The sequence below is a fragment of the Diabrotica virgifera genome, chromosome 5 (assembly GCF_917563875.1).
Source record: "Diabrotica virgifera virgifera chromosome 5, PGI_DIABVI_V3a".
Classification (NCBI taxonomy): Eukaryota; Metazoa; Arthropoda; class Insecta; order Coleoptera; family Chrysomelidae; genus Diabrotica; species Diabrotica virgifera.
Genome location: NC_065447.1, coordinates 225,432,192 through 225,456,689, shown reverse-complemented (window position 1 = coordinate 225,456,689; position 24,498 = coordinate 225,432,192). Strand labels below are relative to the sequence as shown.

The 24,498-nt window shown below is 33.6% G+C and overlaps 1 protein-coding gene across 1 annotated transcript in view; it reads right to left on the bottom strand.

Annotated features, from left to right (window-relative positions):
• The window catches only part of LOC114341792 (translation initiation factor eIF-2B subunit delta), a 32,709-nt gene that overhangs the window by 1,044 nt on the left and 7,167 nt on the right, over positions 1-24,498 (bottom strand). The window contains exons 4-5 of the mRNA XM_050651800.1: positions 18,379-18,760; positions 7,816-8,174 (exon numbers count right to left, since the gene is read on the bottom strand). Of these exons, the coding sequence (XP_050507757.1) occupies positions 7,816-8,174; positions 18,379-18,760 (741 nt within the window). The remainder of the gene's footprint in view (positions 1-7,815; positions 8,175-18,378; positions 18,761-24,498) is intronic.

The following is a 24,498-nucleotide window of genomic DNA, read 5'->3' as shown; positions in this document are numbered from 1 at the left end:
TACCAACATAAACAGCCAGTGGGACCATTCAAGTGAAATAAAACAACGCATAGGAAAAGCGAGATCAGCGTTCATAATGATGAAGTCTCTTTTCAGAAGCCACGATTTACTTATTGCTACCAAAATTTTTATCATCAGATGCTATGTATTTTCTACGTTGTTGTACGGAGTAGAGGCCTGGACACTTTCCGAGGCTTCTTTGAGAAAACTCGAGGCATTCGAGATGTGGTGTTACAGGTGCAATTTGAGAATTTCGTGGGTGGATCGTGTGACTAATGTTGAGGTTCTACGTAGAATAGGCAAGGAATGCGAGATTATTAACACAATCAAAGAGCGCAAACTGGAATATCTTGGCCATGTTATGAGGAATGAACAGAGATATGGCTTGTTGCAACTCATTCTTCAGGGCAAGGTATTTGGAAAGAGAGGACCAGGGAGAAGAATATCTTGGCTTCAAACCCTGAGAAAGTGGATACATCGACAACCGGACTGTTCAGAATAGCAGCAAGCAAAGTTAGGATAGCCATGCTGATCGCCAACATCCGGAACTGATAGGCACCTTAAGAAGAAAGAATTTTACTAGATAATCCATGCGTACTACCCATTGATAGTAGAAAGGTTAATCTTTATGGTAAAGAACGACCAGTGAGATTAATAGTCGTGAATTGTCTATCAATCCTTTTGATAATAGGCTATTGATTATGTCCTATAGAAAGGAACTACAACGTTAACGGGGTTTTATTATTTCATATGGTCAATGAATCTCTATATATGAAAAAACCGCAGAGTGCTACCATTTAAAGGGGTGCGTTTTTGAGAAATGGGTGAATTAGTCCCTGGGCACATGTTACATTAGGGTGAGTTCTATGCACTTTTGGTACAAACACGTCTACATAAAAATTGTTCCTGGTTAAATTTCCTATCTAAATATAACTTTTTAAAGTCAAAGATACTTTCTTTACAAAAATATATTCAAAAGAAAAAGCACAAAGAAACCCAAAAGAAAGAAATTTTGTTTTTTGTCCCATATCTTTTGTCCACGGGGATATAGGTATAGACATTGCTTCACAGAAAAAAAATTTACATATTTTCTCTTTAAAATGATGTTTCGTAGAGGTCACTAGGATTTACAGTTTTCGAAATATCATTTTTCAAAGTTCGCCACTCACAGCAATTTTCGGCAATTTTCCTTGTTATTTCGCAAATATTGTTCTGTAACTTTTTTCTACGTAACTTTGGGCATATGCAATGGTACATGTAAGAGGAATAGAAATCAATTTCCTTTAAAATGTTCTACTGTATAATGTTGTACGACTTCTTTTAAAGAGGTAATCTTTTTCAAGGCTTTATACTTTTAACGAATTTTTATATTTTTTACGATTATTTTATAAATTTCTCATTATAACTTTTTTTTCTAGATTTAGGTGTATATTATATAATAAAAAAGAAAGCTTATTCTGTTTACTTTAAAATGGTGTATTATAAAAAATTCTAGGATTATTTTTGAATAAGATATGCTTTTTCAAAATGTAATAAGTACTTACAACGATTTTTGATTTTAGGATTATTTTTTAAATTCCTCATTATAACTTTTTTATGTGATTAATTCCAATATTTACTGTCAAAGCTCCTGCACCACAAGCTTTGCTTGAAAAAATAGCATGTAAATGTACCAAAGGATGTACAAAAAACTGCGGTTGTAGGAAGATAGGAATTAGTTGTTCAATATTCTGCAAAGGGTGCATGTGCATGGGTACTAATTGTGGGAACTCTAAGATAAATGAGGTGTCAGAGGAAGATATTGAAGCTAATGCTAACGAAGAGATGGATTTTGATTTTGAAAAATTTTTAAATGTCAACGTTTAAATAATTTTAACTAAAGTGATGTTTTCTGAAACTAATGTTTATGTAAATTTTGTAAAAGAAATAATTTTAAATAATACAGGTAAAAAAATATCAAAGAATCACTCGGTTTCCATTATGTATTTAAATATAGATGATACACAATTTTAAAGAACAGAAAGCCCTTTATTGAGCAATATATAGTATATTCATGTACAAGAACAAAAAATTTATAATGAGAAATTTTAAAAATAATCGTAAAAAATGTAAAAAATAATATTTTTTTATATTTCGTTTTATATAATATATAATATAATATTATATTATATATACTATATATATTATAATATTATATAATATATAATATATTATATAATATTATTTTATTTTCATATTATACATATTATAAAAAATCGTTAAAAGTATAAAACCTTGAAAAACCATAATCTCTTTAAAAAAAGTCGTACAACGTTATACAGTAGACCATTTTAAAGGTAATTGATTTCTATTCCTATTACGTGTACCATTGCATATACCTAAAGTTACGTAGAAAAAAGTTACAGAACAATATTTGCGAAATAACAAGGAAAATTGCCCAAAATTGCTGTAAGTGGCGAACTTTGAAAAATCATATTTCGAAAACTATAAATCCTAATTACCTCTACTAAACAACATTTTAAAGAAGAAATATGTAGGTTTTTTTTTCCGTAAAGCAATGTCTATACCTATATCCTTGTGGACAAAAGTTATGGGACAAAAAACAAAATATTTTTCTTTTGGGTTTCCTTGTGCTTTTTCTTTTAAATATATTTTTGTAAAAAAAAGTATCATTGACTTTAAAAAGTGATGTTTAGATAGGAAATTTAACCAGGAACAATTTTTATGTAGATATGTTTGTACCAAAAGTGCATAGAACTCACCCTAATGTAACCTGTGCCCAGGGACTAATTCACCCATTTCTCAAAAACGCACCCCTTTAAATGGTAGCACTTCGCGGATTTTTCATATATAGATGTCCATTGACCATATGAAATAATAAAACCCCGTTAACGTTGTAGTTCCTTTTAGCTATCTTATTTTGAATATAATCAATAGCCTATTCGCGGTGTGCAAGTACTTGGAAGGGAAACGAGAAACGACCGTGCGCGAGTCGCGGAGAATATTTCAACTATCTTAAATAATTCATATTGTCAATTGAAATTGTCAAATTGACGTATATTTCATACCTTCTGTCATTGAAGCAGACAAATTATATATTGCTCCACAATATTGATATGATGTGCAATTATTATATAAAGGTAAATTTAATTAATTGTATTTTGCTTGCAGTACTGCATTTTAATAACTAATTTTATTTACTACATACAATTGTTTACGTTTGCATAGCATAACCTGCATCTTATTTTTTCTTCTTATTATTTTTTTGGACTATGGCCTTGACAATTATCCAGCAACCAGGACTAATATAATTGGCCAATATAATTAAAAGTGCGAATAAAAGTACAGAGCGTAGAAATAGAGGTCGCTTTGCCGAACTTGCACGGTCCCAATAACGTATAGTGTATTGGGATTATATAGTGTATTTTATCCTCAGAGTAAGTGTGAGTCGTATGGCCAAATCTGGAAAATATAATATTTAGTCACAAGCTAGTAAAAGCAATTCAAGAATTATTGAAAATTGACTAAACTCTGTTGCCAAATCTATCCGCTAAAAATTTTTTTCTAATTTTGATTTTTCGGTAGAAAAAAAAAATCGGCAGATTAATTTGAAAATTAAGAATTTTGATTTTTCGGTAGAAAAAAAGGAGAATTAGGTAGATCGGTAGATTTGACAGGTATCTGGTAGATCTACACACAAATTGGTAGCTGTGGCATCACTGTATGTGAGGTAAGTCTGCCCTCCCCTATTATTTCTAGATCCGCGCCTGCCTACGTTCGTCTCGCTTTACATCAGCTTCGCGCCACCGCGCTTGAGCCTAGTGAGAAACATTCAACAGCTTTTCTTTTGTAAACTATTCTGCGATTCAAAAACATATTCCGGTGTGCATCACTTTACTATTTGACAGTGAAAAAATAAATTGAAAATAAAAGTTCTGTAAGTTTTAAAGGCGTTTTTCTCAACACTGCTTGTGTCAAAGGTGGTGGACATTGGGACTCAAAAACTACTTATTTTGCATAGATTTTCTTTCGTGAGGTAACGCTGTCGAGATATTTTTTGCTTTTTGCTTATTTTTTATTTCAAAATAAAAAATGTTGATTTTTTTGCCACCGTTATTTTTCAAAATTTTGGCCTTAAATTTTTTTTGAACATGCTTTGAATTGTACTTAATATATTATTTAATTTAAAAATAAAATAATTCTGCCATAGGTTAAAAAAATCACAAAAATGCGCTTGAAAGCTGATTTCAAGCCCCCCTAAATGGATGGTCCTCCGAATTGTACAAAAACCGGGATACGCCATAGACTTATAATATATTATCATAGACAGAGTGTCACTCAGAGCGAAGTGACGACACCGTCTTTTTTATTTGGCTCAGTGCTGTTTCACTCTTACGCATAGTAAAGCTGCGACAGTGGTCCTCCCCTTCCGTGCCTATACTCACACTTAATGTCATCTTAGTTTCTCGATACAATGTGCTGGAAAGGGATACCGCAAACCAGTCCAAGAGATCTTGTCGACAGGAAGCGCGGAGGATAGGCTCACTCTATGTTAATATATACCTCTATGGGATACGCATATTCTGCAATATGGAGATTTCAAATTGTATACTTGCAATATTGTCAGATCTACCATTTTTCTGATATCATTTATCACTTTGTTTTTTTAAATACAATACTCTGTACATTGTATTATTATTATATTGAATTATTGGAATCCTCATTTCAATATGAGTTCAACCAGGTATAACAATTGGTATTTTATCTAGTCATAAAGGTTTTAAATAAATCAAACTTTTCAGTGCTAAATAGTTTTGAAGTAATTCAGTAAATACAGGGTGTTTCATTAATAATTGTCCATATAGTAACTGGACAAACCTTAGCACAAAATATGAAGATTTAACCTAAAACACTTAAATAAAATGTGGTTTCTTACCGAGTTATTTACAGGGTGTTTTAACTAAAAATTTAAAATATATTTTTGCTCAGAATTTTAAAACTATTCGACGTCTCCTTTTCATACTTGGCAGAAAGTGCGACTACTATACACTCTACTAAATTATGACAAACAAACGTTTCTAGCTACTACCAGAGACGTACGTCAGGGGATAGTGAATGGTTGACCCTTCTCAAATTCTACGCCACTGGAGGAATTACTATTTTAGTGCCATTTTTAGATTCTCCAATACTTTCTACGTAAACAATATACTCCTCATTGGTAACGATAAAGTCATTAGTTTTCGAGATATTTGAAGTTAAATATGAAACGGCAGTTATTTTTAAAATTTAAAAATTATTTGTACCCAGTACTTTAAAACTATTTGGCGTATCCTTATCATACTTGGAAGAAAGTGTAGGTACTGTTCACCCTACTAAATTAAGATAAATAAACGTTTCTAGCTACTACCAGAGGCGTACGACGAGGGATAGTGGCTGGTTGACCCTTCCCAAATTCTACACCACTGATGAAATTGCTATTTTAGTGCAATTTTTTGATTTTTCAATACTATTTATGTAAATAATATACTCTTCATTCGTAACGATAAAATGATTAGTTTTCGAGATATTTGAAATTAAAAATGAAGCGACACAATACATTAATCAAAATAACTGTGTCGTTTCATTTTTAACTTCAAAGATCTCGAAAACGAATGACTTTATCGTTGCGAATGAAGAGTATATTTCATAAAAAGTATCGAAGAATCTAAAAATTGAACTAAAATAAAAATTCCGCCAGTGGCGTAGAATTTGGAAAGGGTCAACCATTCACTTTCCCCCGTCGTACGCCTCTGGTAATAGACAGAAACGTTTGTTTAACAGAATTTAGTAGTTTGTATAGTACCTATACTTTCTGCCAAGTATGAAAAGGATATGTCGAATAGTTTTAAAATGCTGAGCAAAAATAATTTTTAAATTTTTAGATAAAACACCCTGTAACTCATTAAGGAACCACATTTTATTTAAGTAATTAAGGTTAAATCTTCGTATTTTGTACTAAGGTTTCTCCAGTTACTATATGGACAATTATTAATGAAACACCCTGTATAGAATGCTGTAGTTTTGACATTAATTAATAAAACTAACATTTTTAACTAACATTTTTATAAAATAAATTGTATTAATAACTAAAGCTGACAATTATTATTGTTTTATGTGTTTTTAAAAGCTCTAAAATAAAGAAGGATTTTTATGAAAAGGAGCGAATTACTGTTTTAATGATGAGGGTCTACGCCGTCTACGGCGATAAAAAAATTTATAGTGAAGTAACCAACTTGATGAAATATTTTAAGTCTTGCAACAGCGCGCATTTTTCTCCTAGTGTTTTGCGGATTTTCTGGAGTGGATTGCAAAATTGGAACCGTTAAAATTCGAGTGTGAATTAACTGTTTCTTTAATATTAAACTCTGTGATTAACTATTTATATGGGAAATAAGCCACAATTAAATTGAAAAAATAATTTTATTAACGTTTCGACGCCCAAATCGGGAGTCGTTGTCAAAATACAAAATACTACTAAATTAAACAAAAATGTTGCTAAGTGAAATATTCTTCTAATAATTTATTTAATCTGACTCATTTATATTAGCAATTCAGACATATATTATACATTTTAAAGTAGAAGACTTTAAAATGATATTGCCAATATTTATGAGTTGCGTTCATGGGACGACTTTACTGAAAGATAGTTCATTCGATTACATGAAATCAATCCCAACTCAAGAATATCCGTCACAAAAAAATCATAGCATGTGATCTGTCTTTAAAAGACAACCAAATGCAACGATGACAGTAAAATTCTCGGGTTAGAGATTCCATAGTAAATCACGACGGAAAACCAGGAAAAAACCTCGTGATACTATCCCGTCATCGTAAGTATTTGGTCTTACATTTAATTTACTCTCAAGAAACTAATACCAAATTCTGACTTTGTTTAAATTATAAATAATATTAATAATACATAGATATACAATAAGTAATACTAAAATATAAAATATGTACCAAAACCAATTGTGTCGCAAATTCCTCGGTAGAATGCAGTAAGATGTGGTTACCCATCCTGAAAGAGGAAGTCAATAGAAAGAAAATACCACGATTAGTAAGTCAATAACATATCGAGTTAGTACATATTTTATATTTTAGTATCACTTATTGTATATATATATGTATTATTAATATTATTTATAATTCAAACATATTAAAGTCAGAATTTGGTATTAGTTTCTTGAGAGTAAATTAAATGTAAGACCAAATACTTACGATGACGGGATAGTATCACGAGGTTTTTTTCTGGTTTTCCCTCGTGATTTACTATGGAATCTCTCACGCGAGAATTTTACTGTCATAGTTGCATTTGGTTGTCTTGTTAAAGACAGATCACATGCTATGATTTTTTTGTAACGGATATTCTTGAGTTGGGGTTGATTTCATGTAATCGAATGAACTATCTTTCAGTAAAGTCGTCCCGGGAACGCAACTCATAAATATTGAATGTACTTGATTGGCAATATCATTTTAAAGTCTTCTACTTTAAAATGTATCATATATGTCTGAATTGCCAATATAAATGAGTCAGATTAAATACATTATTAGAAGAATATTTTACTTAGCAACAACATTTTTGTTTAATTTAGTAGTATTTAGCATTTTGACAACGACTCCCGATTTGGGCGTCGAAACGTTAATAAAACTATTTTTTTCAATTTAATTGTGGCTTATTTCCCATATAAATAGTTAATCATAAAAATGCCACAATGAAATAGCTTCAGAACAATATTAAACTCTGATAATAACATGAGATAATGTACATATACTCACCTAGTTCATTATATACAAAAGAGTCAGTCTGAACTCTTTCACTAAACTTATAAGTCTCACAACAAACTAGTACGGGTTTGTTGTACTCCCGAGCGACCAATGCAACTTGAGCTGTTCCTATTCGGGACATGACATAGCCGTTCGTCAAGAGAGCGTGTGCTCCTAATACCACTTTGGTCACTGAGTTCATTACATAACTAAGAGCGTTTATCAGGATATAACTACAACTAACACCGGCAACTACAAGTCTTCGTAGCAGTTCCCTTCCTTCCAAAAGAGGTCTTCCATCAACTACGATTACTTTGAAGTTTTTGCCATCGGCGTGGGCTTCTAGGAGAATTTTTGTTATAAGAGATGAGCTGAAAATAAATTTAAAAATTTTGAAAAGTTCATTATCTAAAAAAGTAATTGGACTTCGTAAGTCCTAGGTTTTCACCCAAAGAATCGAAAGTAGAACTGGAAGTCGATATTTGAACGCTTCGTGTAACTTTGCATCGATCGATATACGATTTTACTAATTTTGAGTCATTTTGACTAAACTTTGGGTCATCATTGTTTAAACAGAAATGACTTCAAAACAGGAACTAAAGATTAAAACTCAACTTTTCAATACGCTTCGATTGATTTGTTACATGTACTATTTCTGCGACTATAACAGCACTTCTGGTTAGAACTTACCGGAAGTCCGATGTCAAATTTCTCATTCTCGACGGAAGAATTATATTCGCGGTCCGGACGGACCGACAGACAGACAGCCTAGGTCAAATATCACACCTTTGGTACCATTCTTGGATTATAAGCTTTCATTTGACACTTCATTTGTCATTCTACCTGGTATAATGACGGAGGAGTTATGTTCGCGGTCAGACGGACCGACGGAAAGACAGCCTAGGTCAAATATTTAACATTTACTACCATCCTTGGATTATAAGCTTTCATCTGACACTTTATTTGTCATTCTAGCTGTTATAATGACGGAAGAATTATATTCGCGGTCGGACGGACCGACGGACAGACAGCCTAGGTCAAATATCTCACCTTTAGTACCATCCTTGGATTACAAGCTTTCATTTGACATCCCATTTGTCATTTTACCTGGTATAATGACGGAGGAGTTATATTTGCGGTCGGACGGACCGACGGCGACGGGCAGACAGCGTAGGTCAAATATCTCACCTTTAGTACCATCCTTGGATTATAAGCTATACGAGTAAAACATAGTGAAATGATTGCCATTCTTCAGCAGATGGGTAGTGATGATAAAGCCATACGGATTACTAAAAATCTTTGCTGGCATCAACGCGCAAACATCAGTATCAGCCGGGACACTAAGAGCTTCAAATACGAAGAGGAGTCAGGCAGGGCTGCATTTTGTCCCCACTAATATTTAACATCTATTCTGAATTCGTTTTCAATAAAGCAGTGGATAATGTTCAATGTCGTATCAAAATGAATGGCGTCAATATTAACAATTTGAGATTCGTGGATGACAATTACGAATAACTTCAACATCTGGTTAATAGGATTACCACAACATATGATGAGAAAAGACTGTCAAATTTCAAGAGCGTTAAAGATGAGGTTAATCAACTGCTTAATATTCCCAATACTGACTTACGGATGTGAATCTTGGACCCTGACAAAATCGGAAAGGAGAAAGATAGACGCCACTGAAATGTTCTGCTGGAGACTAATGCTACGAATTCCTTGAACCGACCATAGGACAAATAATTCAATTTTAAGAGAGCTAAAAGTTAGCTAACGACTCTCCAGTAAAGTCCATCTCCAACAATTAAAATACTTTGGACATGTTATGAGATCAAACACAGAAAACATGGAAAGACTCATTATACAACGAAAGGTGGAAGGTCTAAGATCACGAGGAAGATCCCCAACAAGATGGATCGATCAAATTACAGGAATATGCAAAAGACATATGAATGAGTTAAAAGAAATGACCAGAGATAGAGATCTTTGGAGACGGACAATACACGACATCACGTCGACTACTACACTCCCTCTGGGGGGTCAGGATTGAAGAGAGAGATGATGAATATGGACTCGAGCTAAACATAGCAAAGACAAAGGTGATGGTTGTCAGTAAATCGCCAATTCAACCGAAAGTGGCAACAGCTTATGGTGAACAACTGGAGAGAACTAACAGTATCACCTGCCTTGGTTGCAATCTAAATGAGAACTGGGTCATGAGCAAAGAAATTAGAATACATATAGAGAAGGCAGAGCAGCTTTCTTCAAGATGAAGAAACTGTTATGTGGAAACAATATTACTTATTTATAAGTCTGAAAATTACATTAGTGAGATGTTATTATGTTCTCTACTCTTTTGTATGGTGTCGAAGGTGTTAGGTTTTAAATCTGGTTGGACTGTAATTATTTGCGCTGGTATGGATATATTGCATTAAGAAAACTATATTTAAATTTGAAGTTTATTCTGACAACTTGGTAAAAATTCAATTATTTCTATATTGTTTATCAAGGTACATGCATCACCATGCAAACATAAATCTTCTTTTTATTTTCTTTTCATCTTCTACGAAACTGTCACATAACAAAAAAAAAGTCAAAAAGTTCCTAACATACTCCCCGCGTTGAAGTACACTTCAAACAAGTCCACGACACATAATACACTTGGGAAGTTGTTATAATAGTTAGAGGATCACTGAGATTCTTCTAAAGGCAATTGGGCTAGATGTCTGGAGGATCTGGTGATGATGCCTTTCGAGGTTTTAACTTGAACAACCCTGATTTTTCCATCTTTTCCAGGAAATACCTTCTCTATTCGTCCTAAAGACCATTTACATGGAGGTAAACTTGAATCATGGATAATCACTAAAGCACCTGGATTGAGAGGTTTCGATGAATTCTGGTTCCATTTATAAGACTGGTGCAATTGGCTGACATATTCTTTTGAAAAGCGAGCCCAGAATCGTTGATGAAGTTGCTGAACTTGTTGGAAACGATTAAGTCTGTTTGTAGGAATTGATAGAACATTGGGTTCAGGAAGTGAAGTTAAAGGACGTAATGTCAAAAAATGGGAAGGAGTTAAGGGTTCAAGGTCAGATGGATCTTCTGAACTAGCAAAAAGTGGTCTTGAATTTAAAATACACTCTATTTCGGTTAATAAAGTAAAAAATTCTTCATATGTTAAATTAATATTGGTAAGTGTGCGTTTCATATGAAATTTCATTTGTTTTATAGACGATTCCCATAAACCGCCAAAATCTGAACTATATGGTGGAGAAAAATGCCATGCAATATTTTTAGTTAAAGCAAAATTGTGAATGGTATGGCTATTTGTTTCCAAAAAATGATAAATAGACTTTAATTCTCTGTTGGCTGATTTAAAAGTGGAACCATTGTCGGAGTAAACATTAGTGGGAATACCCCTGCGAGATATAAATCGTTTAAAACATGATAAAAAACAGTCAGTTGTCATATCAGTTAATAATTCTAAATGTATAGCTTTTGTAACAAAGCAGACATATATGCAAACATAACCTTTTAGAATTTTGCTTCCTCGTCCCTTTTTCTCCTTTAAAGGGAACGGTCCTGCAAAATCTAATCTCACATTTTCAAAAGGGTGTGATATAGTAATTCGTTCATTAGGAAGTGGACCCATGGTCACTGAAGTATTAGGTGGTTTTACTCGAAAACACTTAATACATTGTCTCACTATTTGCTTGGTTAATACTTTTCCTGATATTGGCCAATACTTTTGTCTGATTAGTGACAATAATAGTTGTGGTCCTGGGTGTAAATAGTTTACATGGTAATGTGTACATATTAATTTTGTTAAAGCATGAAATTTTGGTAATAGGATTGGAGTTTTTATATTATTTGGTAACATTGTATGTAAAAGTCGTCCTCCTACCTTTAATACATCATTATCTAAAATAGGTGATAAATGAATTAATTTGGATTTTTTATTTAATGGTTTTTTATTTGCCAAGCTAACAATTTCATCTTGAAAAGATTCTGCTTGAACAAGTTTTATTAATATTAAAAAAGAGTCATTTAGTTCTTTTACACTTAAAAGCATGCTATCTGCTCTAGTTTTAGTTTTAATAGATATTGTAAATCTTATAAGATATGCAAATACTCTTTTTAGTTTATGTAAATTTGAAAATCTACTAATAAAATTCGAAATCCAACTTATGTGTATATTGGAAGATAAGGTTGCTTGGACTGACTGCTTAAGTTCTGGTATTTCTTCTAGTTCTCGAAGTGAATTAATCGGCAAATTATTGGGATGTTGTCTCAAAAAATGTGGCCCATGAAACCAAAGGTTGGATTCAATGAAAGATTCAGGAAGAATTCCGCGACTAGCAATATCTGCCGGATTTTCCTTAGTGTTGACATAGTGCCAACTGTTCACAGTGGTGAGAGATTGGATTTTAGCTACTCTATTAGATACAAATACCTGTAGCTGGTGCGGCTCTAGTTTCAACCAACATAATGAATTTAATTGAGGCAACTGGTTATATAACTGCCTCCAGGATTTATTTAACTCTGGAGGTACAGGTTCATCCCATGGTTTTTGAAGTTGGAACAATTTTTGAATAATTATTTTGGCAAGTATAATAACTGGACTGAGAAGACCCATTGGATCCCAAATTTTAGAAATAATGGATAAAATTTGACGTTTAGTAAATAAAACAGGCAATTCACAAAGTGATATTTTATAACAAAGGAGGTCTTGGCGACTCATCAATTGAATTCCAAGAGTTTTGGTACTCTCAGAGTTTCCAATTTCATTGATATTATTGGAAATATCATTTTTATCAATGTGAGTATCAGGAGTATTAGAAATACTGCTGGCTGCAGTATCCATGGAGTCTCTTAACAAATCAGCTGGAAACTTCAGTGGAAGTTTTACTATAAATTGGCTATCTGCGGACCTGGCAGTGCTTTTTTGACATATTTCTTCATATTTATCATCATCTTTCGACCATGGTGTAGAATCTTGCAGTTCTTCCATTTGCCAGAAATGTTTTAACTGGTCATCTTCGGCGATGACTCTGGTGAAGTTACATGACACATGAGTTGTCTGATAGGGAACAACTCCATTTACAATCCAGCCTAAACGTGTATTTTGAAAATTTGGTAAACCTTTTCCCAGGTTGATTTTTCCATCAGTAAGGAGATCCCAGAATAAATTGGCACCAATAATGGCATCAACATTAGTGGATTCATTAAATAAAGGATCAGATAGCTGAATATTAGATGGGATAACAAAATTTGAAGTATCAAAACTAGCTGACGGAATTTGGTTTGAAATGACTGGTACAACATAAAATATGGATGTAATATTAAAGCTATTGAACTTAGACAACAAAGAAATTTGGCATTTCTTTGTGATAACTGACACTACCTGGTTTATACCACTAACAGCAAGGTTAGTTGGAATCAATGAAAGATTTAATTTTTTACAAAAGCTCTCGCTTATCATATTTATCTGAGCGCCACTGTCTAGAAGCGCACGACATGGTATTAATTTATTATCATTTGACCTGACATTAAAAACAACTGTTGACAAAAGAACTTGTTTATTTTGCAAATCTACTGCTTGTGCAGATAGCTGGTGAGTTGCCATTGGTGGCATATTAACATTCTGTATACTATTTACTGATGTTTCATATGGCTGGACATTGTTGTCAGAGTCCACTGAAACGTGTTGAATGTCATCAAAGTGTATTAAGGAATTATGTTTTAAATGACATTTCAAACATGGTTTTAGTGTACACTCTTGAGCCCTGTGCCCAATTCTTAGGCAATTGTGACACAAATTTAAATCATTAACTTTACCTAATCTGCCTTTGGTATCTAATTTGAGGAACTGAATACAAGAATATATATAATGATTGCCTTTACACAAAACACAACTCTTTTTCTGTGCTAAATTTACTTGGACCGCTCTCTTATGACCTTCACGGTTTGTATATTTGTAATTAGAATTGGAATTATTATTATTATTATTGTGATGGGCAATATGAGAACTTTGGTCTTGGATTTCTTCCAAAGTATCTACTTTCGTTTTTAAGAAATTAAAGAATTCCATTAAGGTAGGGAGTTCCTCTTTGGTGCGAAACTCTTTCCATTCTCTATAACTCTGTTTATCAAGTTTATCAGAAATAATGTTTATTAACAATAAATCACTTAGGCACTCTTTTGTTATCTGCAAACTTTCAATTGAAGTGACACTATCTGACACAATATCTAACAATTGTCTTAGATGCTTTGGAGACTCTTTATTAATTGACTCTAAACTAAAAATGGTTTTAATGTGTTTGTTTACTAATAACCTTTTATTGTCAAATCTCTGACAGAGAGCATCAAAGGCAGTTTGGTAATAGTCACCAGAAAATTCAATTTTATCTATTATACGTTTTGCATATCCATCCACATATTGTCGCAAAAGCTGAAACTTATGACTGTTTGACAAAGGACTGTTATGAATGACACTAGTAAACGTGGATTTAAATTCTAACCAAGTTTCTAACTCCCCAGTGAAGACTTTGATTTTCATTTTTGGTAAGAAAAGGTGACTTAAGGAGTCTACTTGAGGAATAGAACTCAAACTAGTATCATGTGAGGACTGAAATGTGTTACTTTCAATATAACCTTTCAAAAAACCCATAGCTTTAAAATACCTATTTTCAAATAATTCATTTTCCTCATACTGTTCTTTTAATTTGTCTTCCGGTGTTAAAATTTCAATTTGCAGTTGTATATCTTGAAATTCTTTTAATAAACTCGCATTCATTTCATATCTGAGTTGAATTTCTGACAGAGATGGTTTACTACTTGGCGTAGCAGCTTTTATTATATTAATATAAGACTCTAAATTGGTCAGTTTTCCCTTGTAAGAACCCCTTGTTCTTATATGATTGGCTAAAGTCATTTTTTTGGCGATTTATGGCAATCCCACAAACTTGTTAGCAAATTAATATTAATGGAAATTAAATTTATTCTATATTAAATCAAATCAAAACTTCAAAATGCACTGTTTTGCTTAATTCAGAAATAAAAATAGGTTTATGATATAATAGCAAAAAGGACAGACTTATCTTCAAGTTTTGGACGTCGCTTGGTGCACGGTACCTTGAAAATAAAGGAATCTATTGGAATTACTTATATCTTCTAGTCTTGGAAGTCGCTTGGTGGACGATAACTTGAAAATATACCAATATATTGTAACTTCAAACCCACTTGGAAACGTGGCTGTTGGCACCTTTCTTAATGAATATATCCTTAATTTGACGATGTAGGACCAAATCCGGCTCGAAGGACCAAAATGTTAGTATCAAAATGTTAGGTTTTAAATCTGGTTGGACTGTAATTATTTGCGCTGGTATGGATATATTGCATTAAGAAAACTATATTTAAATTTGAAGTTTATTCTGACAACTTGGTAAAAATTCAATTATTTCTATATTGTTTATCAAGGTACATGCATCACCATGCAAACATAAATCTTCTTTTTATTTTCTTTTCATCTTCTACGAAACTGTCACATAACAAAAAAAAGTCAAAAAGTTCCTAACAGAAGGTTGGAATTTAACGGATACACTTCTCAGGAAGCTGGAAGCCTTTGAAATCTGGGTATATCGGAGAATCCTACGAATAAGTTGGGCGGATAGAGCTCGTAACGAAATTGTTTTGCACATCGGATGGACAAGTTACGGAAATTGTCAGAACAGTTAAAAATCGCAAACTTGAATATTTTGGCCATGTTATGCGACACCGAGAGATATAATATACTCCATTTTAATAATACAAGGCAAGGTAGACGGAAGAATAGGGCCAGGTTGAAGAAGAACGTCATGGCGTAGAAACCTGAGAGAATGGTTTAACATATCCTCTGCATCTCTTTTCCGAGCTGCCGTCAACAAAAGTACTATAGCCAATGCTTAATAATCGATCACGGCACATGAAGAAGAAATTATACTAGAAAATTAATAGGAAGGTAGGGGAAGTCAGTCCATTGAAATTTAACTATTTTTAGACCTTAGGGTGCATTTTTCAAAGGACACAATTTTATTTTTTTATCTGTAGTCACCCTTGTCCTCCCAGCCACCATCTTTGAAAAATGTTGAAAGGATTTTGGCGCTGTATCTCGTAAACTAGCAGAAATTAAGATATACTTTTCATGAGCTACAAGTCTGCTTCTACTGGGTCTACGGTCTACGTCTACTGACTTCATAAATACACCATTTTTTTTTTGTTTTTTATAAGCTACATTTTTGATAATATTTTTTTCGATAAAAAACTTACATTTTGAGTAATTTGCGAAAAACCGTCTGAAAACGTGATTTTTTTGTTAAAAAATAAAAATTTTCACTCGCAAATATCTCGACTTACTGAAAAAACTATAGAACGAAAGTTTCTTAGAATTAGTCGATTTATCCACTTCCGGACTTATCTTGAAATCATGTTTTTCACCCTCGAGAAGGAGTGGCTTTCACCCTCCAAGTAAAAGCAACCCTGAGCTCAAGTCCAATAATGAAATAGATGGTTATCCAAAGGGCCTAGCCGGGTAAGATGATGAAAACTGCCCCCAACTCGATTCTAATTCCATATAGGTCACCGTTTAGCATATGTAGTGAAATTCACTTTCTGAAATTTTTAGCCCCCTAGGTGGTCATGTGACCCACCTAGAGCCTAAGTAGGGTTTTTATGTTTTTATTTTTTATCTCAGCCGCATCGAGAACAAGCGAAAAACTTTAAATAAAAAAGTTGTAAGCTTTAAAAATTTCTGTCCGAAATTTTTTTTAATTTTTGGCGGGAAATTTAAATTTTAGAACGATTTTAAAATTTTAAATGAGTATAAAAAAATAACTAAGACATTTTTCGGTTACTAAGACTAAACCGCATTTTTTCGGTTTTTTTTTCGTTTTTTGATACAATTTTATACATGTTTTTCAAAAAAGGTAACACCGTCACTACAATAGGTAAAAAATTGAAAAATAATTGGTGTTTCCTTAATAAAAATGTTTTATAACGCCATCCATTTTCAAGATACAGGGCGTTGAAGGAAAACAAAATTTTGCACATTTTTTACGATTTTGCCGAAACTACTGGCAACATTGTAATAAAACTTGGCGGGTTTTAAGAGGTAGTTATTGTGCATGTTTTGACATACAATTAAGGATTTGATATTCATCATTGGCGCGCATATGGGTAATGGTCTGAACTTTTCAAAGAAAAAAAGATAGTACGCCACTGACAATTTGCGATAAAAAAACTATCTTCTCATTTTTTCATACGACGCGCCGTTTTGCTGCAAAAAATAAAATATCTTAACGCTTCCAAAGTATTCGAATTAGTTTTTATAATGGATGTACGAGTTTATGTAGATGTAGAAACTACTAGAAGTTCGAATACTTTGTAAGGGTTAAGATGTTTTATTTTTTGAATAAAAATGGCGCGTCATATGAAAAAATAGGAAGATATATTTTTTGTCACAAATTGAACGAGGAATTCAAAAACGATTGTTAATTTGAAATATGTCAGTGGCGTACTATCTTTTTTCTTTAAAAAGTTCAGACCATTGCCCCTATGCGCGCCAATGACAAATATAAAGTTCTTAATTGTATGTCAAAAATTGCACAACAACTACCTCTTAATCGCCAAATTTTATTACAATGTTGCCAGTAGTTTCGGCAAAATCGTAAAAAATGTGTAAAATTTTGTTTTCTTCAACGCCCTGTATCTTGAAAATGGATGGCATTACAACAAAGTTTTATTAAACAAACCCCAATTATTTTTAAGTTTTTTACCTTTTCTAGTGACGGTGTTAACTTTTTTAAAAAATATGTACAAAATTGTATCAAAAAACGAAAAAAAAAAACCGAAAAAATGCGGTTTTTTATTTTTAAAGGTGCGTTTCACCAATTTTAAAAATTTGAAAAAATTAAGGGTGAAACATTATGCAAAAATACACGTTATATATTTTTTTCGTGAAAACGAATGTCTTAGTTATTTTTTTATATTCATTTAAAATTTTAAAATCGTTCTAAAATTTAAATTTCCCGCCAAAAATGAAAAAAAAATTTTCGGACAAAACTTTTTAAATCTTACAACTTTTTTATTTTAAGTTTTTCGCTAGTTCTCGATTCGGCTGAGATAAAAAATAAAAACCCTAATTAGGCTCTAGGTGGGTCACATGACCCCTAGGAGGCTAAAAATTTCAGAAAGTTAGTTTCACTATATATGCTAAACAGTGACTTATATGGAATTCGAATCGAGTTGGGAGCAGTTTTCATCATCTTACCCGGCTAGGCCCTTTTCAAGAAAATCCATCGTGACTAGGAAAATTACATTCCAAAACGGTCATTTACTGGGTTAAAAATTTTTTATGAAATTTTATGTATCGAGCTATTCGCCATGGTCATGGGTAATAAAACCGATGTAGCGAATTTTTTTTCGAATTTTCTTTAGAGAGATCTCTATAGCCTCCATCCCTCACTTCTTTGTAGTATAATATTGTAGAAATGAAATACATATTTATACAACTTTTTTGTCTTTTCTACCGATACTCACCATCCAAATGTTAAAATTACATCCCCGTTGCTGATTTTCTTACTAACTTTCATGCTTATAGCATCCCCTGCTTTATTAATATCATCATGGATATATGTATCAATAATATCTTGTAGTTTAATTTTCTTTTCAGTATCTTTTATATTAGTATCAATATGGGTTAATTGTAATTTAAAATGTCTAAGGGCATTTGTCATCGAAACAGCTAAAGGCCTACAAGAATGTAAATATTGTGTACAGGTTTGTAACACAGTTTCTAAGTATCTACAGAATTCTTGTTTTGGTGGGGAATTGAGATCTTGCACTAGATATTTCAGGGCTACCAAAAGTGCTAAACATCTCGCATTTGATCCTAGGATAACTTTTTTGTTGTATTGAACTCCTAAAAATAAAAAATAATGTATCAAAATAAAACAACTATACAGTTGAATCCATGGTTCTTTAACTGTGCGTCATTAATACCTGGCGAGATAGAACACAAACATTTTATCTAGCATCATTGTCTTCCATGCATGAAACTAAAGACAAACCAGCTATCCACTGTTATTAAGTAAAGACACATGTTATTTTTATGAACGTTCTAGACTCAGTACATCGAAAAAAGATAGGTACAAAAAAGATGCTTGAGGCGTTTTCAGATTTTAAGTACAATTTGTGATGTTTCTGGTTTGTTTAGTTGTAGCTGTCAGTTTGTTGCTGTTTTTTGTACTGTTTTTGCATTTAAAAGCTATTTATATTACACAAACAGTTGTTTTCACAATTAATTTTATGTTGGAGTTTGAAATTTGATAATTGTATTTTATTTTGCAATTTTGCCATTCATTTACATACAAAGTTAACCTCATTCACACAGTTAAGGAATGGGTTTGTTTAAGTTTCCGTAAAAGTGAAAGAAATGACAAGAAGAAAGTATTTTATTGAATTTTTAAAATAATCACTAATTATATTAAGGGCCGGTTGTTCGAACGCTAATCAACAATGATCACTATCAAATATTTAATTACTGTCACAACTCTCAATGTCAACTTTGGTTGGGTTGCTGAAAACATAATTGATTATAATTATGAGATTAGTTAATTTCATAATTGTAATCAATAATTATGTTTTCAGCAACCCAATCAAAGTTGACATTGACAGTTGTGACAGTAATTAAATATTTGATAATGATCATTTTTGATTAGCGTTCGAACAACCGGCCCTAAAAGAATGTATTAAACTACTTTAAATGTAGCTGTAATTCTGTATCAAAATTTTAAAGCAAAACTAACATTTTACATTCTATTTGATAACGTCAAATTTTATAATATCCGTGATCGGAGCAGTAGCCACTTTCTGTCACTTGCTGGGCCTAGTAAATTGTGGAGCTTGTGGAGTAAATTTCCGACTTGTTTCGTATATTTTAAATGATGCCGCACGGGTAAAGAACCATGGACTCAACTGTAGTATTAGAGTTGGAAGTAGAGGCCGACCGATTAATCGGCTTCGGCCAAAATTCAGCTTCGGCCAAAACGAAGCCGAAGGTTTCGCCGAAGGTGGAATAATAAAATGCTCTGTCAGTATACTATACTATATAAATAATCTCTAAACAATATGCTTCGGCGAGTCTTTGATAATTTGAATATTTACACCCTATTTCATACCCTAAACTAAAACGTTTTACAAACCTTCAGGTAGTAGGTAGGATATAAATTTTTCCACCTACCTCTACCGAAAGTATACTTTTCCGGACCTGATTGTAGGGAGCAAAGTTGTACTTTTCCTCCCTAGGGAGGAAAAGTAAAAGTGACGTCATGGTATTTCATTCATGAAATATAACTTATTGACGCCCTGTATAATATCTATTTTCTACTACGGAGTATCTATATATTTTAACGTTTATTTATAAAACATCCTGTATTTTGCAGAATGGTAAAAAACAGTAAATTGTTATTTTGATTTAACAATGTTTACATTAATAATTTGACTTATATTTGACAGTTGACAGTTATATTGTACCTACTTGTTGTTTTAGTTCTAATAAATTTTGTTGGTTAGTTACATAAATAAATTAAGTAAAAATGAAAAAATGACTTGTTATTTGAGGAAGGTGGAAAACCCATATGTATAACATGGGAGTAAAGTGCCTTTTCCTCCCTTGAATGATTTCATTCTCGGGAGGAAAAGTTACACTTTCCTCCCTTGTTATACAAATAGCTATTAACAATAGGCCAAGATCACAGTACATAGAGGTTCCACAGTATATAGAGGAACCTCTATATACTGTGCCAAGATGTCTCAAAGATCTTCATTTGAATATTTCTCACGTAGTAAAATTCTGAGAAACTATAATAATTTTATTGTATTTGTTAAAACTCAAGATTACTGGTGTTTTGACTACCTAAATATTAATGGAAAAACATCGACCACCGACTATCCCTACTATGAATGGTGACAAGCTTCTTTTTCTTACGTATAATATTAGGATGTTTGATTTCGAATATTAGCTACCAGATCCAGTAATCATAAATACTCACTTACTTTAAAGTTTTTTAATGTTATTTATTTTTATTATCGCTTCTATTACCAAATAATGTATAAATGTTTGACTTTTTATCTTATAATTTCATATTTTTGTTTATCACTTATCAGTTAATAAAAATATAATGCACATTATTTAAATTATTAACATATAATAAATTTTTAGCCACCTTCGGCTTCGGCTTCGGCCGAAGGTATCCTACAGGCCGAACTTCGGCATCGGCTTCGGCTTCGGCCAAAAAAATCACATTCGGTCGGTCTCTAGTTGGAAGTCGTAGTTGGTTAAAGCTGGAAAAAGTTAAAAGGTCGTGTGCGCTTTTGGCTAAGATCTGGTGTTTTCTGATTTAACGACCACTTACATAACCGGGACCGACGGCTTTACGTATCCTTCGAAACACGATGGCGGCTCGTATCATTTTTAGAAATGAAAATATCGGTGCCAAGGATCGAACTCATGAAAATGAATCCAAAGTTAAAGGAGTTAAAAAAAAACTAAGTTTTCAATATAATAGCATATAAAACAACATCCAAAAATGTTATTCTACATCCTACCAGACTGAAAACAATGGGAACCTTCTCTAGTAACACCTAGTTTCTGCATTCTATTTTCATAAAGAGAATGGGCGAGGGTATCTAACCAATTGCTCACGAATTGATCCACTTGATTATGATCATCAAAACGCGCTCCGCCTAGTGCATCTTTTAATGGACACAGCATGTGGTAATCACATGCTGAAAGATCAGGACTGTATGCAGGATGTTCAACGAGAGTCCAACGCATTTTCGCCATTTTTTCTTGTGTTAGCGCAGCTGTAATGTGATCGGACGTTGTCATGCAAGAGCAACACATCTCGTATAGGACATCGCCTTCTTTTGGACCTATAGGCAGCTCGAACACGGTCCAAAAGACTACAGTAATAAGCGGCATTAATGGTTCGTCTCTCATAAAGAAAATCCAGCAACAAAACGCCACGATATTCCCAAAACAGTCGATAAAACTTTGCCTGTAGACCAATGAGTTTTCCTCTTTATGAGACAATTTTTGGAGGTCGTTGATGACTTTTGTTTTGCACGGCATCCAGTCCTTCACGAACTTGTCTATGCTAAAATTTCACTTGTGTACTGGACAGTGTGGATTCCCCATATTGATTTTTTAATCTTCGCCAAATTTTAGCGGGACCAACATTTTCTTTTGCAAGGAATTTGATAATAATGTGTTTTGCAACCGAACATGGTACTACTTTCTCGCTCATCGCAACAGTAACTGACTGCACGTCATTAGAGAGCAGGCGGTAGCGCGCAGTCACACATTAGACTATAACCTTCCACCACAGGACTAATTTATACATATTCACCATTTTTTGCTAAGCAGGGACGGAAAGGTCGGTTAATATTTGATTCACCCACGTAGCACATAAAACAACATCCAAAAATGTTATTCTACATCCTACCAAACTGAAAACAATGGGAACCTTCTCTGGTAACACCTCCGAGGCTTCTACAATTTGCAAGCCATAACGGATGCTGAGACTAAGGAAGATGAGGGAATTTTACAATTTATAATTCACGTCCCATCTGCTCAGCGCGGTAAAGTTCCAACGAGAATGGTTTCTCTCGTACTCCAATCAGAGTAAACATGTAAATCAAAAATGAATAACCATTTTCAATGCCGTTGCGACACGAAACTACAGCCGCATCATTATTCCAGTTCAATCAGAGAGTGCATCAAGCACCTCTACCGGTTTCAAAACTTATTAGGCTCTCATCAGGAGGCACTTATGCTGCTCTCTCTGACCCAACTAGGACAAACCCCGGCGTGCAGTAACGGATTGCAACGAACGAAATGGCAGGGATGCCCTAGCGGCAACTGCTAGCAAAAAACTGATTGTGATTGGAGTACGAAAGGAACCATTCTCGTTGGAACTTAACCGCGCTGAGCAGATGGGACGTGAATTATAAATTGTAAAATTCCCTTATCTTCCTTAGTCTCAGCATCCGTTATGGCTTGCAAATTGTAGAAGCCTCGGAGGTGTTACCAGAGAAGGTTCCCATTGTTTTCAGTCTGGTAGGATGTAGAATAACATTTTTGGATGTTGTTTTATGTGCTACGTGGGTGAATCAAATATTAACCGACCTTTCCGTCCCTGCTTAGCAAAAAATGGTGAATATGTATAAATTAGTCCTGTGGTGGAAGGTTATAGTCTAATGTGTGACTGCGCGCTACCGCCTGCTCTCTAATGACGTGCAGTCAGTTACTGTTGCGATGAGCGAGAAAGTAGTACCATGTTCGGTTGCAAAACACATTATTATCAAATTCCTTGCAAAAGAAAATGTTGGGCCCGCTAAAATTTGGCGAAGATTAAAAAATCAATATGGGGAATCCACACTGTCCAGTACACAAGTGAAATTTTAGCATAGACAAGTTCGTGAAGGACTGGATGCCGTGCAAAACAAAAGTCATCAACGACGTCCAAAAATTGTCTCATAAAGAGGAAAACTCATTGGTCTACAGGCAAAGTTTTATCGACTGTTTTGGGAATATCGTGGCGTTTTGTTGCTGGATTTTCTTTATGAGAGACGAACCATTAATGCCGCTTATTACTGTAGTCTTTTGGACCGTGTTCGAGCTGCCTATAGGTCCAAAAGAAGGCGATGTCCTATACGAGATGTGTTGCTCTTGCATGACAACGTCCGATCACATACAGCTGCGCTAACACAAGAAAAAATGGCGAAAATGCGTTGGACTCTCGTTGAACATCCTGCATACAGTCCTGATCTTTCAGCATGTGATTACCACATGCTGTGTCAATTAAAAGATGCACTAGGCGGAGCGCGTTTTGATGATCATAATCAAGTGGAGCAATTCGTGAGCAATTGGTTAGATACCCTCGCCCATTCTCTTTATGAAAATAGAATGCAGAAACTCCCTAGCCGCTGGGAAAAATGCATACAGAAGAAAGAAATGTATATAGAAAAATGAGGTATTATTTAATTGTTGTAATTATAATTCAATAAAAAGTTATTAGCAAAGGTCGGTTCATATTTGATTCACCTCTCGTATTATATTGAAAACTTAGTTTTTTGCTAGCAGTTGCCGCTAGGGCATCCCTGCCATTTCGTTCGTTGCAATGTGACTGCACGCCGGGGTTTGTCCTAGTTGGGTCAGAGAGAGCAGCATATGTGCCTCCTGATTAAAGACTAATAAGTTTCGAAACCGGTAGAGGTGCTTGCCGCACTCTCTGATTGAACTGGAATAATGATGCGGCTGTAGTTTCGTGTTGCTACGACATTGAAAATGGTTATTCATTTTTGATTAAAGGGGTTACTTTAAATATTTAACAAAACTTGTCATATTATCGTCCAGTCATTTACGGTTTTATCTCCAAATTATTGTATTGATTTTAGTGAAATTTGGTAAATACATAGATAATAATGTTTAAGGTCCTTCTGGGGGGGGGGGATGAACATTTTTAAATCAAAAATAACCCCAGAAATCTATATCATTACATGAAGGGATAAGGGATAAGGATGTAAATAAATTAATTTGATTAGCAACAAAGGAACAGCAGGAAACATACGAGGAAATGATAGAAAGAGAATTAA